This window comes from Pogoniulus pusillus, chromosome 25 (genome assembly GCF_015220805.1).
Source record: "Pogoniulus pusillus isolate bPogPus1 chromosome 25, bPogPus1.pri, whole genome shotgun sequence".
Classification (NCBI taxonomy): domain Eukaryota; kingdom Metazoa; phylum Chordata; class Aves; order Piciformes; family Lybiidae; genus Pogoniulus; species Pogoniulus pusillus.
The window spans coordinates 13,579,081-13,601,589 of record NC_087288.1 but is presented as its reverse complement, the minus strand read 5'-3'; the positions used below and the strand labels follow the sequence as shown (position 1 = coordinate 13,601,589).

At 40.3% G+C, this 22,509-nt stretch overlaps 1 protein-coding gene across 1 annotated transcript in view; it reads left to right on the top strand.

The window, feature by feature from the left end:
• USH2A (usherin) overlaps positions 1–22,509 on the top strand; it is a 411,816-nt gene that overhangs the window by 44,270 nt on the left and 345,037 nt on the right. Inside the window, exons 7-10 of the mRNA XM_064164511.1 lie at positions 1,357–1,578; positions 2,831–2,924; positions 13,636–13,831; positions 15,414–15,544. Of these exons, the coding sequence (XP_064020581.1) occupies positions 1,357–1,578; positions 2,831–2,924; positions 13,636–13,831; positions 15,414–15,544 (643 nt within the window). The remainder of the gene's footprint in view (positions 1–1,356; positions 1,579–2,830; positions 2,925–13,635; positions 13,832–15,413; positions 15,545–22,509) is intronic.

The following is a 22,509-nucleotide window of genomic DNA, read 5'->3' as shown; positions in this document are numbered from 1 at the left end:
GCTGCAGCCCAGCACATGGTTGCTGTCTGGGCTACACTCATGCTGCCAGCTCTTGTTGAGCTTATCATCAACCCTTGTTGAATTTCCTGAGGCTGGCCTGGGCCCAGCTCTCCAGCCTTTATTGGTCCCTCTGAATGGATCCCTGCCCTCTAGCATGTCAACTGTGCCACACAGTTTGGTGTCATCTGCAAACCTGCTGAGGGTGCGCTCGATTTCTCTGTCCATATCACTGGCAAGGATGTTAAACAGCACTGGTGCCAGCCCTGACCCCTGAGAGATGCCACTTGGCACTGGTCTCCAGGTGGACATTATGCCCTGGATCACCACTCTGCATGTGATCATCCAGACAATTCCTTATCCAGCAGTGCTCTGCCCAGCAAGTCTGTGTTCCTCCAGTTTGGTGACCAGGATGTCTTCTGGGACAGAGTCAAATGCCTTACTCAGGTCCAGGTAGATGATACCAGTTACCCTTCCTTTGTCCACTGTTGGTGTGACTTCATCATAAAAAGCCACTAAATTTGTCAGGCATGATTTGCCCTTGGTGAAGCCATTGCTGGTTACCACCAATCACCTCTGCTTTGTGTTCCATTTGCCTTAGCATTGCCTTCAGGAGGATCCACTCCATGATCTTGCCAGGATAGCTACACTTTGTGTAATAAATATACCAATAGGAGATATGATTCATACCAAATTGTGCAAATCTGCAGTCTGTATGTATTTGTTTACTCAGCTGTTGCTTGAATCCTCAGGACTGCCCTTCCCCCTTTTTTGGCTTAAATATGTAAATTTGCTCTCAGTCCTACTGCATTCTCTTGGCCTTCACTCGCTGGACACTTCACTCATTGTTTCTGAGTCTGCTCACTCATTGAATGTAATGATATAGTTCAGTGACTCTGGAATTCAAAATGCAGTTGTTTCTGTATGGTGCTTATATCTGTTTAGCAGGTATATATTAACAACATAAGAATGTTAATTATTGTCTCAGTCATCTGAATTATTTCCTTATGTAGCTTAAAATATTTCATGTTTCCCAAAGACGTGGTGTTAAACTGTAAGCAGTGCTGACAGCACTGTATCAGTCATACTTTATTCCTATTTTGAAGTTGTCCTTTAAAGGCCTTATGTTAAATTAGGAACTCAGGATCTGTGGAAGGGCTTGGAAGTTGGGGGAAAAGCAGACAGGGGAATCCTGATGGTTGGCAGATCCACTGACATGAAAATTTCCTTCAGAACCCACAGAAACCCCCTGTGCACAATTAAGTGGAGACTCACTCTGAGAAAAAGGATGTTAGGAGATAAAATCTGTAAAATATGTGATAATCTTATTTTCATTTGTGTTCCTCTCTCCTGAAACAGCTTTACACCATATTCCCGCAGCAATCTAACTTTCAGTGTGCTTACACCGGAACCAAATCACCGGCCTGGTTACAATGACTTTTACAATACTCCATCTCTGCAAGAATTTGTAAAAGCTACAAAAGTGAGGATTCATCTCCATGGCCAGTATCATACCAATGAGCCTTGGGTAAATTTTAGGCATAGATACTATGGAGTTAATGAAGTTACAGTCAGTGGAAGGTAGGTGTTATGGAGTTCTTCCTCCACCCATCACTGCTTCTAACCATGACAGATGTGCAAAGTATATAATGACCTGGCTAAAATTGAATGAAGTTGTTCTGCTTTTACATTTGTGAATGACAAGGAACTTCAAGTTGGAAGTGATTGGTGTAATTTTTTGTTTTAAAGGCTTGCCCATTTTATTAGAAAATGAATTATACGTATTGTACAAAGCCATCAAAACCAGTTCTTTCCTTGGGTTACCAATGCATCTAAGCAAAGGCTTGTGATTGAAACCGTGGCTTCTGCTTGACTTCAGATTTGCAATATGGATTCCCAGACATGGCAATTTTAACAGTCTTATGCAGAGGTCAATCTGCAGTTTTCCTCTTAGAACCTAGGCAGCTGCCAGTAAGAGTGTTACGTTATCTGTGACTGACAACTTTATTGTATATGGTAAGTGTGCTGTCTTGTGGAAGGACTAATTATGCCCTGTAAATAATATGCAAATTTGGCAATGAAATAATTTCCAAGAAGCATGGGGTACAGATTTTTGTTCATGATTATTATTCCTGAAACTATTTTGCTAGTTTATATGTTGAGAGAAAGTAGACCATTAGCAGTCACGTGTACCTTAGAATTTTTGACACTGCTAATATGTTCAGATTATGGATTGAGATGTGTTGGTGCCTTTAGTAAAAGAGCTACAGTCTTGGTGACTGTGTCACAGAAACTCATTTCAGATGTAGTTTGCAAAGCTATGTTGTGCTTCCAGAAGAGCAGTCCTTCTGGTAGAGTGGGGTGGTTCTGCCTACTAAATAATGCTCTCTAAAGATTTTTGTTTTAGAAAGGAATAGACTTTTTAACTGAGATCAAAATATGTTAAACTAGGAAATTATGCTTAACACAGTTAGGATTCCTTGAAAAACTATAGACACCCTGTAGAGCTTAATATTGATGAATGATTGTAATTTAGTTATTAACATTTCAGTTATTAATAATACTGAAATACAGTTTTCAGGCTACTATGTAGAATAGCAGTAGTTCTACTACATGCTGGGTTTACTTTCCTGGAAAGCAATTGTTGATACTGAAAAAAATAGCTTGAGTGAAGTAATCTGTTGTAGGTTACTGCATTTAACATTGACATTAATTTGCTCTGAATGAAGAGCAAGATTATGTAATAACAAAATTATCTTTGCTACCATGTTGTGTGTTGCTGGACAGATGTTTCCACATATTCATGCTTTCTTCACTACGTCTTGTTTTTCAGGTGTAATTGCCATGGCCATGCTGATACTTGTGATACAGCTATGGAACCCTATAGGTGCCTGTGTGTCAAAGAGAGCTATACAGAAGGAAATAATGTTAGTCTCTCCTTTCTCTATCTGTATCATCTGTGAACAGACTCAAAATTTGTCTTTTAGTCCTATGGAAGAGTGTGTGTGTTGAGATCATGTTGTCCTATTTTGAGGAAACATTACATATATATAAAAAAAAACATAGCAGAGTTTCTGTTAAATCAGGAAATGAAACTCCCCTGCCCCTGTCAAAAAGCCATTCTACCACAAATTGTTTGGAACACTGTGTTGAGGGCTTTGATTTCTTGTTAGAGGATTATGCTACTTACAAGCACCAAATGCAAACCTGAATTTAGACTGTCAGCATCTAATAAAAACTATTACTCCACCTTCTGTAGCAACTCTCAAGGGATCTGTAGAGTGTAAAGGTAGTACAGACCCAATGTTCACAGCAGATGTGCTTCAGGATTTATTATCTTTGTTTTTACTCTACAACAGTTTTAGTCTGGTCCTATGGAACCCAGGCCCATTCAGTAGAGAGAGCAATAGGCACAGTCTGGTAGTTCAGCTTCCAGTTTTGTTTCATTTGAAAGGGCACAGTTCAGGTGATCCAGGGCAGCTCCATGACACAATCCAAAATCAGTAAATGTAGAAAATTTGGGAGATTTGCTGCAGAACTTCATAGTAAAACACTAAGTAGATTCTTTTTCTGTAGGTTGCAGTCTGGCTTGAGCTAAGAAGGTGATCTTTTAAAGCAGTTTTATGAAATATGTCTGAGATAGGAAGAGTTAAAACATTTTGGACCCACCTAGTGGAGGAAGGAAAAGCTGTGGACAAAATCTATGTGGAGTTTGGCAAAGCCATAGACACTCCCACAGCATTCTTCTTCAGAAATGTGTGAGTTGCAGCCCAGGACACAGATGGTTGAACTCTTCATTGGATTAAAAACCGTCTGGATGGCTGGGCCCAAAGAGTTGTAACAGTTGGTAGCCAGTCACAAGTGGCACCCTCTGGGACTCTGTACTGGGGCCAGTTCTCTTCAATATCTTTATCAGTGGTTTGGATGAGGGGATCAAATGCACCCTTAGCAAGTTTGTAGACAATGCTGAATTGAGTAGGAGAGTTGATCTGCTAGAGGGATAGGAAGGCACTGCAGAGACATCTGGACAGGCTCGAGGCCAATGTAATAAGATTTAACAACACCCAAGTGCTAGGTCCTGCACTTCGGTCACAGCAACCCCAGGCAATGCTACAGGCTTGGGGCAGGGTAGCTGGAAAGCAGCCTCGTGGAAAAGAATCTGGGAGAGCTGGTGGCTGGCTGAACACAAGCCAGCAGTGTACCAAAGTGGCTAAGAAGGCCAATGGCTTCCTGCTCTGTATCAAAAATCCACCAAGAATAGAGAAGTGATTGTGCCCCTGTACTCAGCCCTGGTGAGTACCAGCTTGCGTACTGTGTCAGTTCTGGGTGCCATAGTATGGGAAACACAGTGAGGTCCTGGAGGGTGTCCAGAGAAGAGCAGTGAGGCTGGTGAGGGGTTTGGAGGGCATGTTGTGTGAGGAGCAGCTGAAGGAACTGGGGTTGCTTGCTTTTGAGAAGAGAAGGCTGAGGGGATGTCTTACTATTCTCCCCTGTACTCAGCACTGGTCGAGCCACACCTTGAGTACTGTGTCCAGTTCTGGGCCTCTCAATTCAAGAGAGATGTTGAGGTACTGGAATGTGTCCAGAGAAGGGTGATGAGGCTGGTGAGAGGCCTGGAGCCACAGCCCTACACTTTTCCCCCTACCCCTCTCAACCTTACCCCAGTCCCAAGGAAGAGGTTAGGAAGCAAAGCGGGTTAGCCTAAAGTGGAGAGTGAGATTAGAGAGATGCAGCTCAGCCAGTGGCCCAAGTGAGAGTGATGCCAAGTGTGTTATCTATGTTTTGACTTATGTTTTTAATCATCTCAGCAAGCCTATGAGTGAAGTAGACATCGCCATTGTTTTCTTTCCACTGCCTGTAATCTAGTTCTTCTCACCAAAACATTGTAGCTTGCTTCAAACTAGCACAAGACGGTATCATGGGATAGCAACAGAAGTAGCAAAAGAGAAACTTATCTCACATCAAAAAAGCCCTCAAAGCAGTCTATGTGTGCTAGAATAGAGTAAGAAGTTTTAATGTGATATTGCATTCAGGATCATGTGAAAGATCTTTGTAAAATGTTATAGGGTATTAGAGTTTTATAGGTGTACAGTCTAAATGGGATTCAAGCAGGAATTGGAAGATTTTAGATGACTCAAATTAGGAAAAAAAAACCCCAAACTGACAATGTCCCTTTAATTAGAGCACACATTGTGAAATGTTACTTTGTAGGGATTAATTATAAATTTTTAATAAGATCTGGAAGTTCTCCAAGCACTCTTGCAAGACTTGTGCTACCTTGTGAAAACAAACCAAATACATTTTAATTATCTATCTGCCTTATCAGATATTTTCTGGCAGTGTGACTGGGTTGATCAAGTGAGAGCCACATTTTTGATTTGGCATATATGCATTGTAACTGTAATTGAAATCTCGAGTTAGTGGTATCCTTTCAGAGTACAAGAAGAATATGAATTATTTTCCTCCTTTAATGTCCGTGTCAGTACCTAGTCAATACAAAATAAAATAGAAGTAATAATAAAATAGAATTAACATTTGCAAATATGTCACAACCTACTTTAAATTTTATTCCATGTTTGTATGAAATCCAAGCGTTTTAAGCGTTTAGAATTGTTTTGGTAAGATGAAAACCAAAATCCATCCTGATTTTCAGCTACAGCAAGAATAGAGAAGAGGAGGCTCAGGGGTGACCTCATTGCTGTCTACAACTACCTGAAGGGAGGTTGTAGCCACGTGGAGGTTGGTCTCTTCTCCCAGACAACCAGCAATAGAACAAGGGGACACAGTCTCAAGTTGTACTGGGGAAAGTATAGGCTGGATGTTATGAGAAAGTTCTTCACAGAGAGAGTGATTTGCCATTGGAATGGGCTGCCCAGGGAGGTGGTGGAGTCACCATCCATGGAGGTCTTCAAGAAAAGACTGGATGAGGCACTTGGTGCCATGGTCTAGTTGGCTGGCTAGGGCTGGGTGCTAGGTTGGACTGGATGATCTTGAAGATCTCTTCCAACTTGGTTGATTGTATGATTCTATTCTACACCTGTGTTTCTCAGGATCCCACTTCAGTGAATTAGACATTTATTTCCCTGTTTATTTTTGACTTAATGAAGTGTTTGATGAAGGAATTTCAAAATACAGTATCACAGTATCACCAAGGTTGGAAGAGACCTCACAGATCATCAAGTCCAACCCTTTACCACAGAGCCCAAGGCTAGACCATGGCATCAAGTGGAGGGAAAGTGTCAAGTGTTTTTGACAAGAGATTGTACTGTTAGCAAGCAGTGTTTTTTTAACTTCCATCCTGTGCTGCTGTCATAGTTTTGAGCCACAAGCTGCCCAGAACAAAAGGACAGACAATGTATTATACCTTTTTCCAAGGAGTAAAATAATAAACGGATGTTTAAATGGAAATTCTATTTACAGATATGTACAAAATGTATTCAGGAAACAGGAATACATTCACAAATTAGGCTCAGTTCTTCATCTGGGCCTACCAGTCCAAAGACCTTCCAGAGCCTTCCAGAAAACCTCCACTCCACTTAGCCTCAGCAGGCACAAAAGCAGGCCAAACTGTCCCCTCCAACCACCCAGAAGCCTACTTGATTCTTCCCAGGCTTCACAGACTGGGGAAAGGAGGCAGACAATCTCTGGCCATATCTTTTGGCTCCTGTGGATGATGTGTGTACCTCCAGGATTCCTGTCTTGGCAGGATACTTTCAGGTGTAGGCAGGATGTCTTGCAATGTGCAGTCTTAGCATAATGTCAACCTGGCTATGCAGGCTGATTGTGTGGAGGCATTTAGAGCCTGTTCTTGGTAAACTCGAGGCAGGCAGTTTCACAGTATCATCAGGGTTGGAAGAGACCTCACAGATCATCAAGTCCAACCCTTCACCACAGAGCTCAAGGCTAGACCATGGCACCAAGTGCCACGTCCAGTCCTGCCTTGAACAGCTCCAGGGACGGCGACTCCACCACCTCCCCGGGCAGCCCATTCCAGTGTCCAATGACTCTCTCAGTGAAGAACTTTCTCCTCACCTCCAGCCTAAATTTCCCCTGGTGCAGCCTGAGGCTGTGTCCTCTTGTTCTGGTGCTGGCCACCTGAGAGAAGAAAGCAACCTCCCCCTAGCCACAACCACCCCTCAGGTAGTTGTAGACAGCAATAAGGTCTCCCCTGAGCCTCCTCTTCTCCAGGCTAACCAATCCCAGCTCCCTCAGCCTCTCCTCGTAGGGCTGTGCTCAAGGCCTCTCCCCAGCCTCGTCGCCCTTCTCTGGACACGCTCAAGCATCTCAATGTCCCTCCTAAACTGGGGGGCCCAGAACTGAACACAGTACTCAAGGTGTGGTCTAACCAGTGCAGAGTACAGGGGCAGAATGACCTCCCTGCTCCTGCTGACCACACCATTCCTGATGCAGGCAATTCAGGATGCACTGAGACAGTAAGCAGTGGCAGCAGGCAAGCAGCAAGCACAAATACGATAGCAAAGCTCATTGTGTTACCTGCTCAACTCTTTTATCAATACAGTCCAAGACCAAGGGACCTTTGGACACAGAACAGCCAATCATAATGGCAGTTAGCCAAGCTTGACCATATTAGGTTGTGATAATCTTGCTTTACCCAAATTTGGGAAAAGTGTAGGCCTTGCACAAGGCAGGCACAAGATAAGTGTGTGTACCTTGATTACCTCAGGATGTAAACAAGTCTGAGCAAGCCAGAGTCCTTAAACTCAGTGGCTCCATATTCCTTGTCCTCTTTCTCGTGGTTGCTCTTGCCCAAAACAGAAGGAGGGAGAGCATCAAAAACATACCTGGGCAAACCAGGCCATGGCTAAGCCTATTTCATCATATCGGGCCTACCACAACAAATGTCTTGGGACAAACTGCCCATCCCCCTGGGGCTTTCTCTAGTTTCAAGAGGACTTTCTTTGTGGTAATACCAATTAGTTAATTGACCAATCGGTCAATTTTCCTTAACCTTTAACAGCCGGCAGCAAGCTACCACAAATGAAAGGGTGTAAGAAGGTTTTCAGGGTTGTAATTTTGTTTTTAATATTAGCATTTTGGACCCAATATCAGAGGTCCCCTGACAAACTCTTACCATATGGCAGAGTATGTCCTTGTCACATCTACACTTAATACAACTGAAATGACCATCTTGACTTTATCTGGCATATACATCTGGATATCTGTTGCACAGCAAAGCGATAGCAGAAAGTAAAAACTTGCATAATTCATCACGAATTGAAATCTCACTTTAGTTATTTGCAACATCATGCCATGAAATTTGACATACCAAGTGCAATATTTGTTTTGTTTTTTACTGAGCTCTGGTTTGAAAAAAAATCTGTTGCTGTGGAAATTGAGATCCTGTGAAGAAGGGAATGGTTAAGAATAACTTTCAGATGTTGAGGGGCCAGATTAAGAAAAAAGAGGAAATAAGTTCTTGCAGAGCTTGTGTCTCAGCCTCTTCGTTTACAAATTGTCCTGCAAATGCCTTGTGTCCTGCTTTGGGAAATAGCTTTGCCTTTTGCATGTGGAAGTTGAGTCACTGAGAGTGGAATCCAGATTTTGGGAACATTTGTGTAAAGAGAAATTTACAGGTATCAGTAATAGTATGTTCAAAAGTTCTCTGTGATGACACATGAAAAAGTGGAAACAATCCACAGGAAAAACCAAATACAGAGGAAAGAATAGAAAATAGAATTTAAATAAAGCAATCCTGATAAATGCTTGACAAGGGTATGGATGGGACTGAGTGACTAGATAGAATCATAGAATCAACCAGGTTGGAAGAGACCTCCGAGATCATCCAGTCCAACCTAGCACCCAGCCCTATCCAGTCAACTAGACCATGGCACTAAGTGCCTCATCCAGTCTTTTCTGAAGACCTCCAGGGGCGGTGCCTCCACCACCTCCCTGGGCAGCCCATTCCAATGCCAATCACTCTCTCTGGGAAGAACTTCCTCCTAACATCCAGCCTAGACCTACCCCAGCACAACCTGAGCCTGTGTCCCGTTGTTCTATTGCTGGTTGCCTGGCAGAAGAGGCCACCCCCCACCTGGCTACAATGTCCTTTCAGGTAGTTGTAGACAATAATAAGATCACTCCTGAGCCTCCTCTTCTCCAGGCTAAACAACCCCAGCTCCCTCAGCCTCTCCTCATAGGGTTTGTGTTCCAGGCCCCTCACCAGCTTTGTTGCCCTTCTCTGGACATGTTCCAGCACCTTGACATCTCTCTTGAATTGAGGAGCCCAGAACTGGACACAGCACTCAAAGTGTGTCCTGACCAGTGCTGCGTACAGGGGCAGAATAACCTCCCTTGTCCTACTGGCCACACTGTTCCTGATGCAGGCCAGGATGCCATTGGCTCTCTTGGTCACCTGGGCACACTGATGCAGTAAAGCCTTCAAGTCTTCAGAATTTTCTGTGAAATAATTGTTGTTAAACATCTGCTGTCTGAAAACGGGATATGGCATTGCTGATTTACCAAGAATTGGATACATAAAGGGGTTTATATTGTTAAAAAAAAAAATCTATCTAATCTTTACTTAAAGGTCAATCTGTATCATTACTGTAGATGTTGGAATTGATGATACTTAGTAGCTGAGCATCTGTAAATGTTAACTGTAGTAAATAATCACTTGAGGATAAAGAATTCTAGCTTGTAGAAGCAAGCAGCCTAGGGAAAAATATGCACTTTTGGATAATCATTGTGTCATAATATGAGTATCTTGGTGATAGGCAGGGGAGGAAGCTGATTATATCAGAATAACAAGAAAGGAAATCAGGCAGGCAGATGTTTAAGTGGTGTTTCAGGAAGCAGCAAGCAGAAAGGCACCTTGTCCAGTAGCCTAACATGCCTGATAATTTTGGCTAACTTTTGACATGTCTGTGGAAGTTATGGTTTTGTCCATGAATCTATCCCTTGAAAACTGGTGTAATTTCACAGTTCAAATATCCAGGCTTCTGAAACAATTTGTGTACAAGCATAGCTGAAATACTGGAAGAACTTTTTGCAGTCTCAGGTACCTTGTGATTTGTTGCACAGGTGTTGACTTACTGAAGGAATTATGGTCAATTACCTTCCACATCTTCTGTAAATTTTACTTAAGAGGTAGGAAGATGTCAACTCAGCTTATGGTTGTCGTTGTTACTGCTCAGAAATCCAGAAGACTGTTCCAGTCTGAGTGTGGCATTTCAGGGGCTTATCCACTGTGTAGGGTATTTATTTAATTTCATGTGAAATAGGAGTGAGACACAACTGGGCTGGTGCATCACTGTTGTTGGAAGTAGTTGTAAATCACATTGCCATGTTTATTTGAGTTATACAGGGGTTTTTTTTGCATATTCCCTGGAAGTGCCCAAGTTATTAGCCAAACTGTTGAGTTTTTCTTTTTCCTGCACTAAAACTATTATTTTAAAAAAAGCCTACAAACAATCCCATGCAATAGCTTTCTCAGCAGAGTGAAATTAATAATGCATAGTAACTGTGGCTTCTTCTAAATAAACAAGCTGGAAATAGGGTAGATAAACACATGATCTCTTACCATTAATATCCTGATCAAGTCAGAGCTTTGGTAAAGTAAAACCCACGCTGAACTCAATAGCTTCACAATGTACTTTGTCTCTTTTATTTTACAGAAGTCTACAGGGTTAGAGTCTAAATGAGAGTTAGATGGACTGGATGCCTGATTTGAAAATAGCTTCAAATTTTAATCCTGGAGAATATAAGTGTGAATTAACTTAGCAGAATGATTGTCAGAATTAGTGTGGTTGCATATGCTTCAGTTTGATTTTGTTTTAGGACTTAGTGTGACTTAAAGTAACTTCACTAAAAATCCGCATAATTGAGTAGGAGTATAACTGATGCCATGTGACAACATCTCTGCATCAGTGTTCAAGGTGTGTTATTGGAATCCAGCATTCAGAATGCTAGATCTTAGGTGGAGTTTCAGTGCGTGAGATGATAACTGCTAGAGCAGCAATTGTTTCACAGTGATTTGCCATATTTTGAATGACTCTTTTTTGTTGCCAAGGCCTTTAAAAAGATTTTTGCCACATTTGTAAAAGTCACAGAACAAGAGAGGTTTTAGTTCAGAGAGGCTCTGTGCTATGTAATCAATTGCCATCTTTTTCTCTCTTTCTCTGTAGTGCTCCTGTGTCATTTAACAATAGATGCAAACACAGGTGTGCATAAGTAACTGATCCAAGATTAAATCTGAAATGAAAGGATAAATGCTCTCAGACACTTTGTGGCTGGTCATGCACAAATGGAAATTCGTGGCTGGCAGGTAGCTATTACTGTACAGTTTCCCTTTCAAGGAGGATGGTGTTTCTGTAGACATGCTGTGAGGAGGAAGCTGCATGAGTAGGATGCTTTGGCTGGGAGCTCGGATTTTTTTCTTGTGCTTCCTAAGTCAGGCAATGCTTGAATGAACCCTTTTGTCTCATGTTGCTGGTGCTGTGTAATACTTATTTTCCTCAACCTAGAGTCAAAGGGTGTGACAACAGTGGTGAAAAATGGGTGTGAATGAGGATGTGAATAAATCCAAGCTGTGTAACTTGTATAAGAGTTTTGGTGAATGTGTTCCCTTTAGTGTATTAAACTACGTATAGACGTATCACAATTAGTGATTCTTCTGATAAATGAAGATCAGAATTCCAAGGTCTCAGGTGAAGCCTTCCGAATTTGCATCCTGAAACCTTCTTTTTCTCTTACCATGGTGGTGATGTAGGGATTTTTGGTTTGTTTTTAATAGATTGAAGAAAGATGCAGTGGATATTGTTGATTTAACCTCCCACAGTTTAGTTCATTTAGTGAAACTAAATTTCAGCAGAGAAATTCTTGTGCTTTTATTTTCTCTCCCAAGTTGCTTTTGTTTTGAGTTGTGACTGCTCCACAATTCTTGGACAATTTTAAGCTTATATTGTCTAATTCAGTTTCTCTTTTTCCTCACAGTTGATATTTTCCCAGAATCAGCTATGACTGAAACAGTTTGGAAACTTCACTGTATTATCCAAATTGTCAGTGTATAAGTGAAGTAGGCACACTGGGCCTAAATAATTTAAGTAATGCTTGGAGAAGTAGCAATGAAGAAAGATGAGCACAGTTTTAGAACTTAAGAAAGAAGTTGCCCAAATACTTCATACAGGCATTGAAGCATTAAAATTCTTTCTGAAAGATAGAAATTGTAACTGCAGTATATTTGTTTCTTAGCTCCAGCAAGGCACCAGTATTTTGGGAAGGGACTTTCAGTAGTGCCAGTAAAATTTCAAGGACATTCTTCTAAACAAAAATCTCTCTGGTGCTAACATGTACCATTTTTGGAGCCAATTTCTTAAAAATGAGCTGGATTATTTACCCCAAAGTCAATGTAGTTGTCCCAAATGCTACCTGTTCTTTAACTTTAGCCCAATTTGGATTTAGTTCTTGATGAACCAGTACCCACGATAAATTTTCTCCTTAATTTTGTAGAGTCTATTACAAACTGAAGATTATTCCAACTTTACATTCCCCACAAAACTTCACTTAGATGGTAGTGTTGTGAATTTGTCTAAATTAAAAAAACTCAACTTCTGAGTTGCTTCTGAACTACTTAAAAGATACTTTTATTGTTTTGGATTTAAGCCAGCTAAGTACTTGAATATAATTAGTCTTTGTAACTTATAAATTTGGAGAAAAATATTGAGGTGTTCATGTAAACAACGTACTTGGTATCCTGCTATTCCACTGGTGTAACTTAAAATGTAACTGGACAGAGTTCAGTATGTGTGGAAACATATGGGTTTTGTTGAAAATTCTCTTTCTTGGGGAAGTCTCATGTCATAAATGCACATTATGAAGTGCTGATACTTCAGATACACTGTACAACATAACATTTGGCCATTAGAAGCCTTTTGTTTTGTTCACAAGATCAAATAGTAACAGTACAAACCACAGCTGCCGCAGTACTACAGACTTTAATAACAAACACTCTTTAAAGTGCATACAGTAGACAAATGTGTAGATCCTGATGGACCTTTCCAACCATAGTGATTCAGAGTGATTAGATGTTGTGCTGAGGGATTTGGTTTAGTCGTGGACTTGTCAGTGTGAAACTAATGACTGGACTTGATGATCTTGAAGGTCTTTTCCAATCTAAGAAGTTCTGTGATGTCTTCTGTGCCTTAGACAGTAGGATCATAGAATCAACCAGGTTGGAAGAGACCTCCGAGATCATCCAGTCCAACCTAGCACCCAGCCCTAGCCAGTCATTTAGACCATGGCACTAAGTGCCTCATCCAGTCTTTTCTTGAACACCTCCAGTGATGATGACTCTACCACCTCCCTGGGCAGCCCATTCCAATAGCAAATCACTCTCTCTCAGTGAGTCACTCTTTTGCATCTTTAGAAGTTAATCTAATTTTCAGTGACCCTGTGTTGAGTATCTAAATAGGTTAATCTTTATTCTTCTGTCTATTTTCCTTGATTTTGATCAGTTGTTAAAGTAACTTAATTTTTTTCTTTTAAGGAAAATGGTTTATTTCCCTGTATATTGTCTTTTTCTCTAAATGCAGTATTTTTAGTAGAAAACATGTAATGAAACATAGACATAGGGAATACAGTAAATATTCATGTTGGGTTTTGTTGTTCTGTTTATTTCAGTGCGATCGCTGTTTGCCATTGTACAACGACAAACCTTTTCGCCAAGGTGATCAAGTTCATGCCTATAACTGCAAACCTTGTCAATGTTACAGCCATGCAGTAAGCTGCCACTATGACTTAGCAATGGATCCCTTTCCTCAGGAACACTACAGAGGAAGTGGTGGAGTGTGTGATAACTGTCAACACAACACTGCTGGTAAGTTGCATGAAAGAGAGCAGACTGTTGGTTTTACAGTCACTTTTTGGCTAAGTCTTGTGTTAACTGAAGTGAATAATGTTCAATGCCAGCAAATTCTTCTGCATACATATTTTTAAGCTATTCAGATAGAGCAGTAATTACAATTCTGTCAGTAGAGCTGGGCAGGGAGAAATTTAATGAAGTTCAACAGGGGCAAGTGTAGAGTTGAACACCTGGGAAAGAACAATCCCATGGATCAGTATAGGTTGGGGACTGACCTGCTGGAGAGCAGTGAAGGGAGGAAGGACTTGGGAGTCCTGGAGGATGGAAGGATGGTCATGAGCCAGCAGTGTGCTCCAGTGGCCAGGAAGACCAGTGCCATTCTGGGGTGTATTAAAAGGGCTGAGGTTAGTAGGCTGAGAGAGGTTGTCCTTCCCCTCTACTCTGCCCTGGTGAGGCCTCATTTGGAGTATTATGTCCAGGTCTAGGCCCCCCCAGCTCAAGAAGGACAGGGAGCTGCATGAGAAAGTCCAGCACAGAGCCACAGAAATGATTAAGGAAGTTGAACATCTTCCTTATGAGGAGAGACTGAGAGAGCTGGGGTTTGTTAGCTTGGAGAGGAGGAAACTAAGGGGTGACTTGATTAATGTTTATAAATATATAAGGGGTGAGTGCCAGGAAGATGGAGCCAGCCTCTTGTCGGTGATGCCCAGTGACAGGACAAGGGGCAATGGGTGGAATTTGAGGCATAGGAGGTTCTATGTGAACCTGAGGAAGAATTTTTTCACTGTGAGGATGATAGAGCCTTGGAGCAGGCTGCCCAGGGAGGTTATGTAGTCTCCCTCTCTGGAGATATTCAAGAGCCATCGGGATGTGTTCCAGTGTGATCTGATATAGGTGATCCAGCTCTGGCAGAAGAGCTAGACAAATGATCTTGCAAGGTCCCTTCCAGCCCCTGTCATGTTATGATTCTGTGATACCTAAGCTACTGTAAAATACCATCAAAATAGTGTTCAATCTTTTATAGAGTAGTCTGTGCAAAACATTTTAATAAAGAACTGGAATACACAGTTTCAAAGGTCTTTCCATTACATGTACTAAAGCATTTAAGTCCAGAATATCATCTTTGTAACTGAATCAATTAAACAGATGGCATATTAAAAACATTTTTTTCCTCTGATGTCAGTTTCTTGCTTATTGAGTAAAAGTTTCTGTTCTATGTAAGTAATATATTTGAGTACTTCCTTTAAAATAGCACTGAGTTTTCTTGGCTTTTTCTAGTAAAGGGAAAAAAAGAAGAGTTTCAGGTTCAACGATAATTTATCCGAAAAATGTATAGGCATTTGCATGGCACAGCTTTTATATAAGTGTGGTATTACATAACAGATGGAAGTTTAATGGAGTAAAACATAGTTTGTAACAGGTTCATTGTTTCATATGCTCTGGATCACTAAATTGGCAGGTAGAGATGAAAGGTGCATTAAAATGGACGTCCTGAAAATTATAGAATTCTCTCAAAGGAATAGAGTCTTTAATTTTGAATTATACAGCTAATTTTAATGAATTGGAAGCCATAATGCATAACCTTTCTTTCATGCAGGAAGGAACTGTGAGCTGTGCAAGGATTTCCATTACAGACAAGCAAGTGCAGATCTTTCAGCCATTGATGTTTGCAAACCCTGTGACTGTTACGCAACAGGCACCAAAAATAAGAGCCTCCTGTGTGATAATGTAAGTAGCCTTAATACAGTAGAATGACAAAACATTTTCATCAACTGGGTAGATGGCAGTAAGATTGTGCAAATTGTATTCAGGTGGTAACTACTTGATTAAAAGATGTGTAAGCCTTTTCCAAATATAATTCACGTACCTCAAAGGCTTAGCACCAAGAAAACACAGGGAGCAGTTTGAGATGTACTGTTGAAGAGTTCTATATCTAGGTCAGCAACAGACAAAAGATGCTGCATGAATTTAAGAAGCAAGTAGTAGTTGTTGGGGTATTAACAGTGTGCTATTAGGATGCTAACATATACACGCAGTAGTGTTAAAACATGCAGGTTTTGAGTGTTTTTGAAGGTCTTGGTAGTGCCTTAGATAAAATCTTCTGAAAATTCAGACAGTAAGCTGAGACTGAGATTGAACTAAAATGAAGCTTGTTTTCTGTGTAACATGAGGATTGATGTCCCTCTTAATTCATAAAGTACGTTTAAAAAAGCCCAACAATAAGAACAAAAAAGCCCCAAACTCCAATAAAATCCCAAACAACTGTCAAAGTTACGTTAAAATATGAAACCATTAGCTGTGCTTTTTAAGCCTGTGGGCCTCATTGGCATGCAAAAGATGTGGTCTGCTTATAAATCAAAACATACATGTCAAAAAACCAAACCAACCACCAAAAAACAAAACAAACCTCACCAAAACCCAACAACAATAACACCCACTGCCCCAAAATAACCCCAACCAAACAACAACAATGCAAACCCCCAAAACAGTGGAAGTGACCTAAGTCTTGAGTGTGTATTAAAGATATATTGTGATTCATGTTCTATTCGCATATGTTTTGTCCACTGCCAAAATCAGTTTTGTTAGCAGTAGGGAGGAAATAATTTCTTCACCTGAACTGTATTTTAAAGGTAGAACTTAATCTACAGGGAATTAAGACACATCTTGTTCAGCTACTTGACATATTTCTGTTGTAAGAGTATTGTTCAAGGTATGGGAAATATTAAATGCTCACTTGAAGTTTTGGGTTGTAGTGAGATGTTAACCTAAACTAACTTTGGCTGCGATTAATAATCAGAGAAAGAGGTTTACAGAAGTGACTGCTTTTTAGTGAAATGTGCAAGTACGTTGATGAAGCTTAAATGTGAAAGTGTCAATGAAGAGGTAAAATGGGAAAAATGGGGAAGACTGTTGCTTGATAAAGTTGACTGCTGCTGTAGAAGCAGAGCAGGGAGATATGATTGAGAGGCATTAAAGAATAGATTAATAAGGCTGGGGACTAAAGGCTGAAATGAATTATATGTAATAGGAAGGCCTCACCAAGAAAGTGTTTCAAAATTTGACCTGTGGAAGGTGGAATCATAAGGAATAAGGACTCTACTCATGAAAATCAGTTGTCACATCATAATGATAATTTTCAAGGCAATATGCCAAAAATGGGGCAGAATTCACTTTTATTGTGTAACTTACTATTTTCTGCAGTTCATCAATATTTTTTTCCTTTCACAAAGTGCCAGTTGTTTTGCTAAGTTTCAAGAGGTACAGTTTCAAATTTAATCTGAATCACAAATGAATCTTTTGAATGACAGAGAATATTTACTCATCAAATTAAGTGTTATTAATGTAGATAGTCTACAAGATGGATAGTATAGTTTACTGTAACATGACTACTCTCATCTTGGTTCTTTGAACTCATCATGAAAACTTTGTGTAGCCTGTACACCCATTTCACTCTGCCCTGGGTGAGAAATGCATGCAATGTGTAGTGTTTTTCCCTTGCACAGGTTCTCAGCTCTCATGCCTCTGTGCATCACACCAAGTTGCAGGTCTGTGTGTAATTTCAGTTGTATTTTAAAGTGCAAACTGACATTAAAATCCTCAAAGTTGCAATTTCATATCTTACATTAACAAGTGGCATTTTAGAATAGTGGTGTAGCAGTGCATCCAAGTGTGGTTCATTAGACCACAAGAGAGAATTACTAAAACCTGATAAAATTTGTCCACTTCTGTGCTGGTTGTTCACATCTAAGCATTGTAGAAAAGATACATGCTGGTTGCATCCTCTTTATGAGTGTCTGTCACAAAATGCTTCAGACAATCAGGAAGTCCAGATGAATTATTTGAAGTGCCTGAGTTTTATGAGAGTGAAAGAAGAATTGGCTGCCTCCTTCCCTTTTCCCTAACCATTCACACATGAGGAAATTCTGCCAGAATACTGCTGATGTGATCACTCTTGCTCTGTATGGAGAGCTGGAGATTAATTTCTTCTGGCCCTTACACTACAATCCTTGACTCATTTTCCTGTGCAGCTTTTTGCCCTGACTGCTCTACAAATGCTTATATATTCAATCAGGCACAGCAGTTTGTAGTCCTTCCATGATTCTATTATAATATGCCATATATATTGGTGTGAAAAAAAGCACTCTTTTCCAGGACATTTGATTCTGAAAGTGCTGCTATTGCTTTTACCTAGTTTTTGGAAATACCATTCTGGTCTAAGTGAATTCAGGCACCTTTTTTCACCCAGCTTTTACTGATTTGTAAGATTTTACTCTCAACCTGCAAATAAGTGTATCATATACTTATGGGTGCTAAGGAGCTATACTTTATTGCAGAGGATATTGTTCAGAATTGCAGAGGCTTAATTGCCTTCTGTCAGGGTGGCAGCTGTATTGTCATGTGTTGCAAGAAAACTGAGACTTCAAGATTAACAAAATGTTAGAATCATAGAATCATCCAGGTTGGAAGAGATCTCCCAGATCATCAAGTCCAGCTTATCACTCATCCCTATCCAGTCACCTAGACCAGGGCACTAAGTGCCTCATCCAGGCTTTTCTTGAACACCTCCAGGGCTGTTGGCTCCACTGCATCCCTGAGCAGCCCATTCCAATGCCAGTCATTCTCTCTGTGAAGAACTTCCTCCTAACATCCAGTCTATATTTCCCCCAGCACAACTTGAGACTGTGTCCCCTTGTTCTGTTGCTGGTTGTCTGGGAGAAGAGACCAACCCCACCTGGGTACAGCCTCCCTTTAGGTAGTTGTAGACAGCAATGAGGTCAGCCCTGAGCCTTCTCCAGCCTAAACAACCCCAGCTCCCTCAGCCCCTCCTCATAGGGTTTGTGTTCCAGGCCTTTCACCAGCTTCGTTAGCTACTGTTTTCTCTGAGGAGTCAAATGAAAGCAGGTTCTGGTGCTACTAAGTGAGCTTTCAAACAGGCTTCAGCTTTCACCATTCTGTATGCTCCTTAAATAGTGGTCTTCTGAATTTCTTATTTTTTTTCTCTCAGAATTTTGGATGCTTTTTAGTTTTGTTTTAAACACATAATACAAAAGCTAGGCAGTAGCTGTGTGTATTTTAAACCAAAGTACTTTTGGTACTTTTACTTGAGAGACGATACATTCTTTGATGTCAAATTAGAATGAGCAATCTCTATTTTTCCACCTACACAGTTATCAACCTATGTATTATGATTGACAATAAATAAATATTTGGAATGTGTGCTGTAAGGGAAAGAACATAGATTAAGCAGTTAATTAAGGACATTTCAGTCGATGGATATATCAAATAGAATAAGGAGTATGAAGGATGCAAATGTGTCAATATAAAGTTCAGTTGGATAGCAGAATCCATCAAAACCAAATTGTAAAACTCCATGTGTATTCTAAATCCTGTATTTGCTTTCATGGAAGGCCTTTAATCTTGCTGATAAAATGAAGGAATATGTTTTTTTTTTAATGTTAAATAATTCCATGGCTTTATTTCTGAGGGATTTTGTGCCATGGGCCTGCTGTTTTTCTGTGCTAATGTGTGAAGTTATTTGGGGATTTGATCTGCTCTTACCCTTTGGAGTGTCATTTTGAGCAGAAGTCATAGAAAACCATGGCTTTTGAAAGTTATTGTATGTAATGACAAGCAGAGATAGTGGGGGAGTGAAAAAGAACTTCATTATTGTAAGTTACTCAGTTTTAATTTCCCTAAGTTGATATATCAAGAATACTCTCAGGTATTTGGTGGTCAGACTATCACACCATTAACCTATGTGCGTGAGCCGGTACATCTTACAGTTCTTATCTCCTCAGCTGAAGAAAAGGACAAGTCTTCAACCTTGTTACTCCCCACTCCCAGTTCTTGAGATTGTAGTCAATTTAGTGCTGGGGTCCTTGCTAGATTTGCATCACATAAAAAGGTGGTGAGAAGTGTATGATTAGCATTTCTATCAAAAAGGCAGAACATCAAGATCTATTGCAAACCCTGAAATGGAATGAACAGAAAGAATGGCCTGCTCAGTCTATGTTCAAAAAGATGTCCAGAAAGTTCCTTTCTCTCTCTTAGAGTCAAAACAAAGCATTAGCTCTTGAACTGCTACCCTATTTGATCAGGTCCATGTCCTTCTTCTGTTGAGGGCTTCAGACCTGGACAAAGTACTCCAGATGAGGTCTTAACCAGAAAAGAGCCAAGTGGTGGAATCATCCGTCTAAGTTTGGGGACACACATTTTATGCAGTGGAGTGGTCTAAAAATTAGTGCTTCTTGTAATTGCTTGACACTTAAAATTATGCTGAAGATATTGGTGGTTTCTGCTTCTCTTAGAACTCAGTAATCTACATATTTCACTTGTTGCATCCAGGAAATGTCTACCATCTGCTCTCACTTGGGTTTGGATTTCCAGCTATTTATGATAAGAATAGTTGTACCAGGTGAAATAAGACTTCATCTAGCACAGTATCCTCTCAGGTAGCTTCTTGAAGCTGATGTTAAGTAGCCTGATCCTTCTGTGACATTGCTTTCTAAATTCCAGTTATTTGTGGTTTGGGGCTACCTGAGCCAAATTCAAGGGTTTTGTCTGAGTTGTAATTTTTGGTGTCTAACTAAATTTTTTAATACACTTAAAACCCACCTCTAATACTGCTTCCAGTTCTGGTCTCCCCATCATAATGATAGAGAGCTGTTGGAGCAAGCCCAGTGGATGGCCACAAACATGATCCACAGGTTGGAACACCTCTGCTGTGAGAATAGGCTACAGGAGCTGGGGCTGTTCAGCCTAGAGAAGAGAAGACTCTGGCAAGATCTTATAGATGCCTTCCAATAACTGAAGGGTACCTACAGGAAAGCTGAAGAGGAACTTTTCGTAAGGGTGTATAGCAATAGGACAAAGGGGAATAGTTTTAAGCTGAGGGAGAGTAGCTTTAGACTGGATCTTAGGAAGAACTTTCAGTTCAAGAAGGACATAGAGCTGTTTGAGAGAGTCCTGCACAGAGCCACGAAGATGATTAAGGGAATGGAACATCTTTTTTTTTGAGGAGAGACTGAGGGAGCTGGGGCTCTGCTGGTCTGAGAAGAGGAGACTGAGAAGTGACCTCATTAATGTTTATAAATATATAAAGGGTGAGTGCCAGGAGGCTGGAGCCAGGCTCTGCTGGGTGATGCCCAGTGACACGACAAGGGGTGATGGGTAGAAGCTGAGGCATAGGAAGTTTCATGTAAATATGAAGAGGAATTTTTTTCACTGTGAGAGTGACAGAACACTGGAGCAGGCTTCCCTGGGGGGTTGTGGAGTCTCTCTCTTCTCTGGAAATATTAAAACCTCACCTGGACATGTTTCTGTTTGATCTGGTATAGATGATCCTGCTGTGGCAGGGGAGCTAGACTAGGTGATCTTTCAAGGTCTCTTCCAGTCTGGGCCATTCTGTGATTCTATACACTTGATGGGTATAGAAAAAAAAGTATTTTTTTCATTCTTTAAAGTTTGCTTTTTGATAATTTCATGGATATTCTCTCCTTATATTGTGAGAAATCATAAACATTCATTCTGTAGGGTGTTTTTACACATGTAGGGTTTTTTTTACACGTGTTTCTTCATCTTAGATACGACTTCCCAAACTAAAAAAAATCTGGGTTTTAATTCCTTTTCATTTGCATTTTTTGCTTATTCAACTCATTCCACAACCTTTTTCATTTTACTGGGGAAGGGGGGCGGGCAAGGGGGGCTGATGTACAAATTGTTCAAAATGTTCATGTACAGTGGAGTTTCATGACAGTTACATTTTCTGTATGATTTCAAGTTATTTTCCTAATAATTCTAGTATTGTATTGCCTTTTAAAATACCTTAGAGCTTTCAGATGATTTCTTACTCCTTTCTTGAGTGACAAGCAAATTGTAGCCTCATCACTGACTAGCTATAGGCAGTATAGGTGTTCCCTAGGAGTTAAGTTTATACTTCTTGATATAGATATTAATTCAAATTTTGGATCATCATTTTATTCACTATTTCAGACTCAAATGTTGCAGACGCAAATGCAATAGAATCATGATGTGAGATTTTTCTTTGCCAAAATAGTACCTATTTTTTCTAGTGTATCAAATGCTTTTTTAAATTTCTATTAATTCTCTGCACAGAAAAAAGCTACTACTCTGTAGGTCTCAGAAGCCTGTTGAGGAGATTGATGTAATTTTTGTAATTTTATTCCTCTTTTACTTGGATTGATTTAAGCAATTAACTCAGGAATTTAATATTTCAGTTCATCTAGAACCTTTGACTTATGTGTAGTCACTTTTCAATAGTGAGATTTTGCTAAAATCTTTTTCTTCTGACATTTTGGTTTGAGAACAGTCCTGATAATCATTCCTAATGTAGAATGGTAACACCTTTCTCGCAGTGAACAGCTGGAAGATGCTTTCTTTGAATCTCTGCTGTGATTTTGTCTTTCCTGAATGCTACAAAGAATCATAGAAGCATTAATTGGCATCTCCTCTTGCTCAAAGGAGAGCTGTTGTGAGTGCTAGTGCTAGTCATGATTTTGTCTTGATATTTTCCAGGATGGAGGTTCCACATGCCCTCTGGGCAAACTGTTACTTGTGCTGCACTGTACTCCTAACGAAAAGTTCTGATGTCCAGTCTGAATCTGCTGGTCATACCACTTAATTACTTCTTGCCTCTCTGAAAGTATTTTATATGTTCTTCTGACATTTGAAAA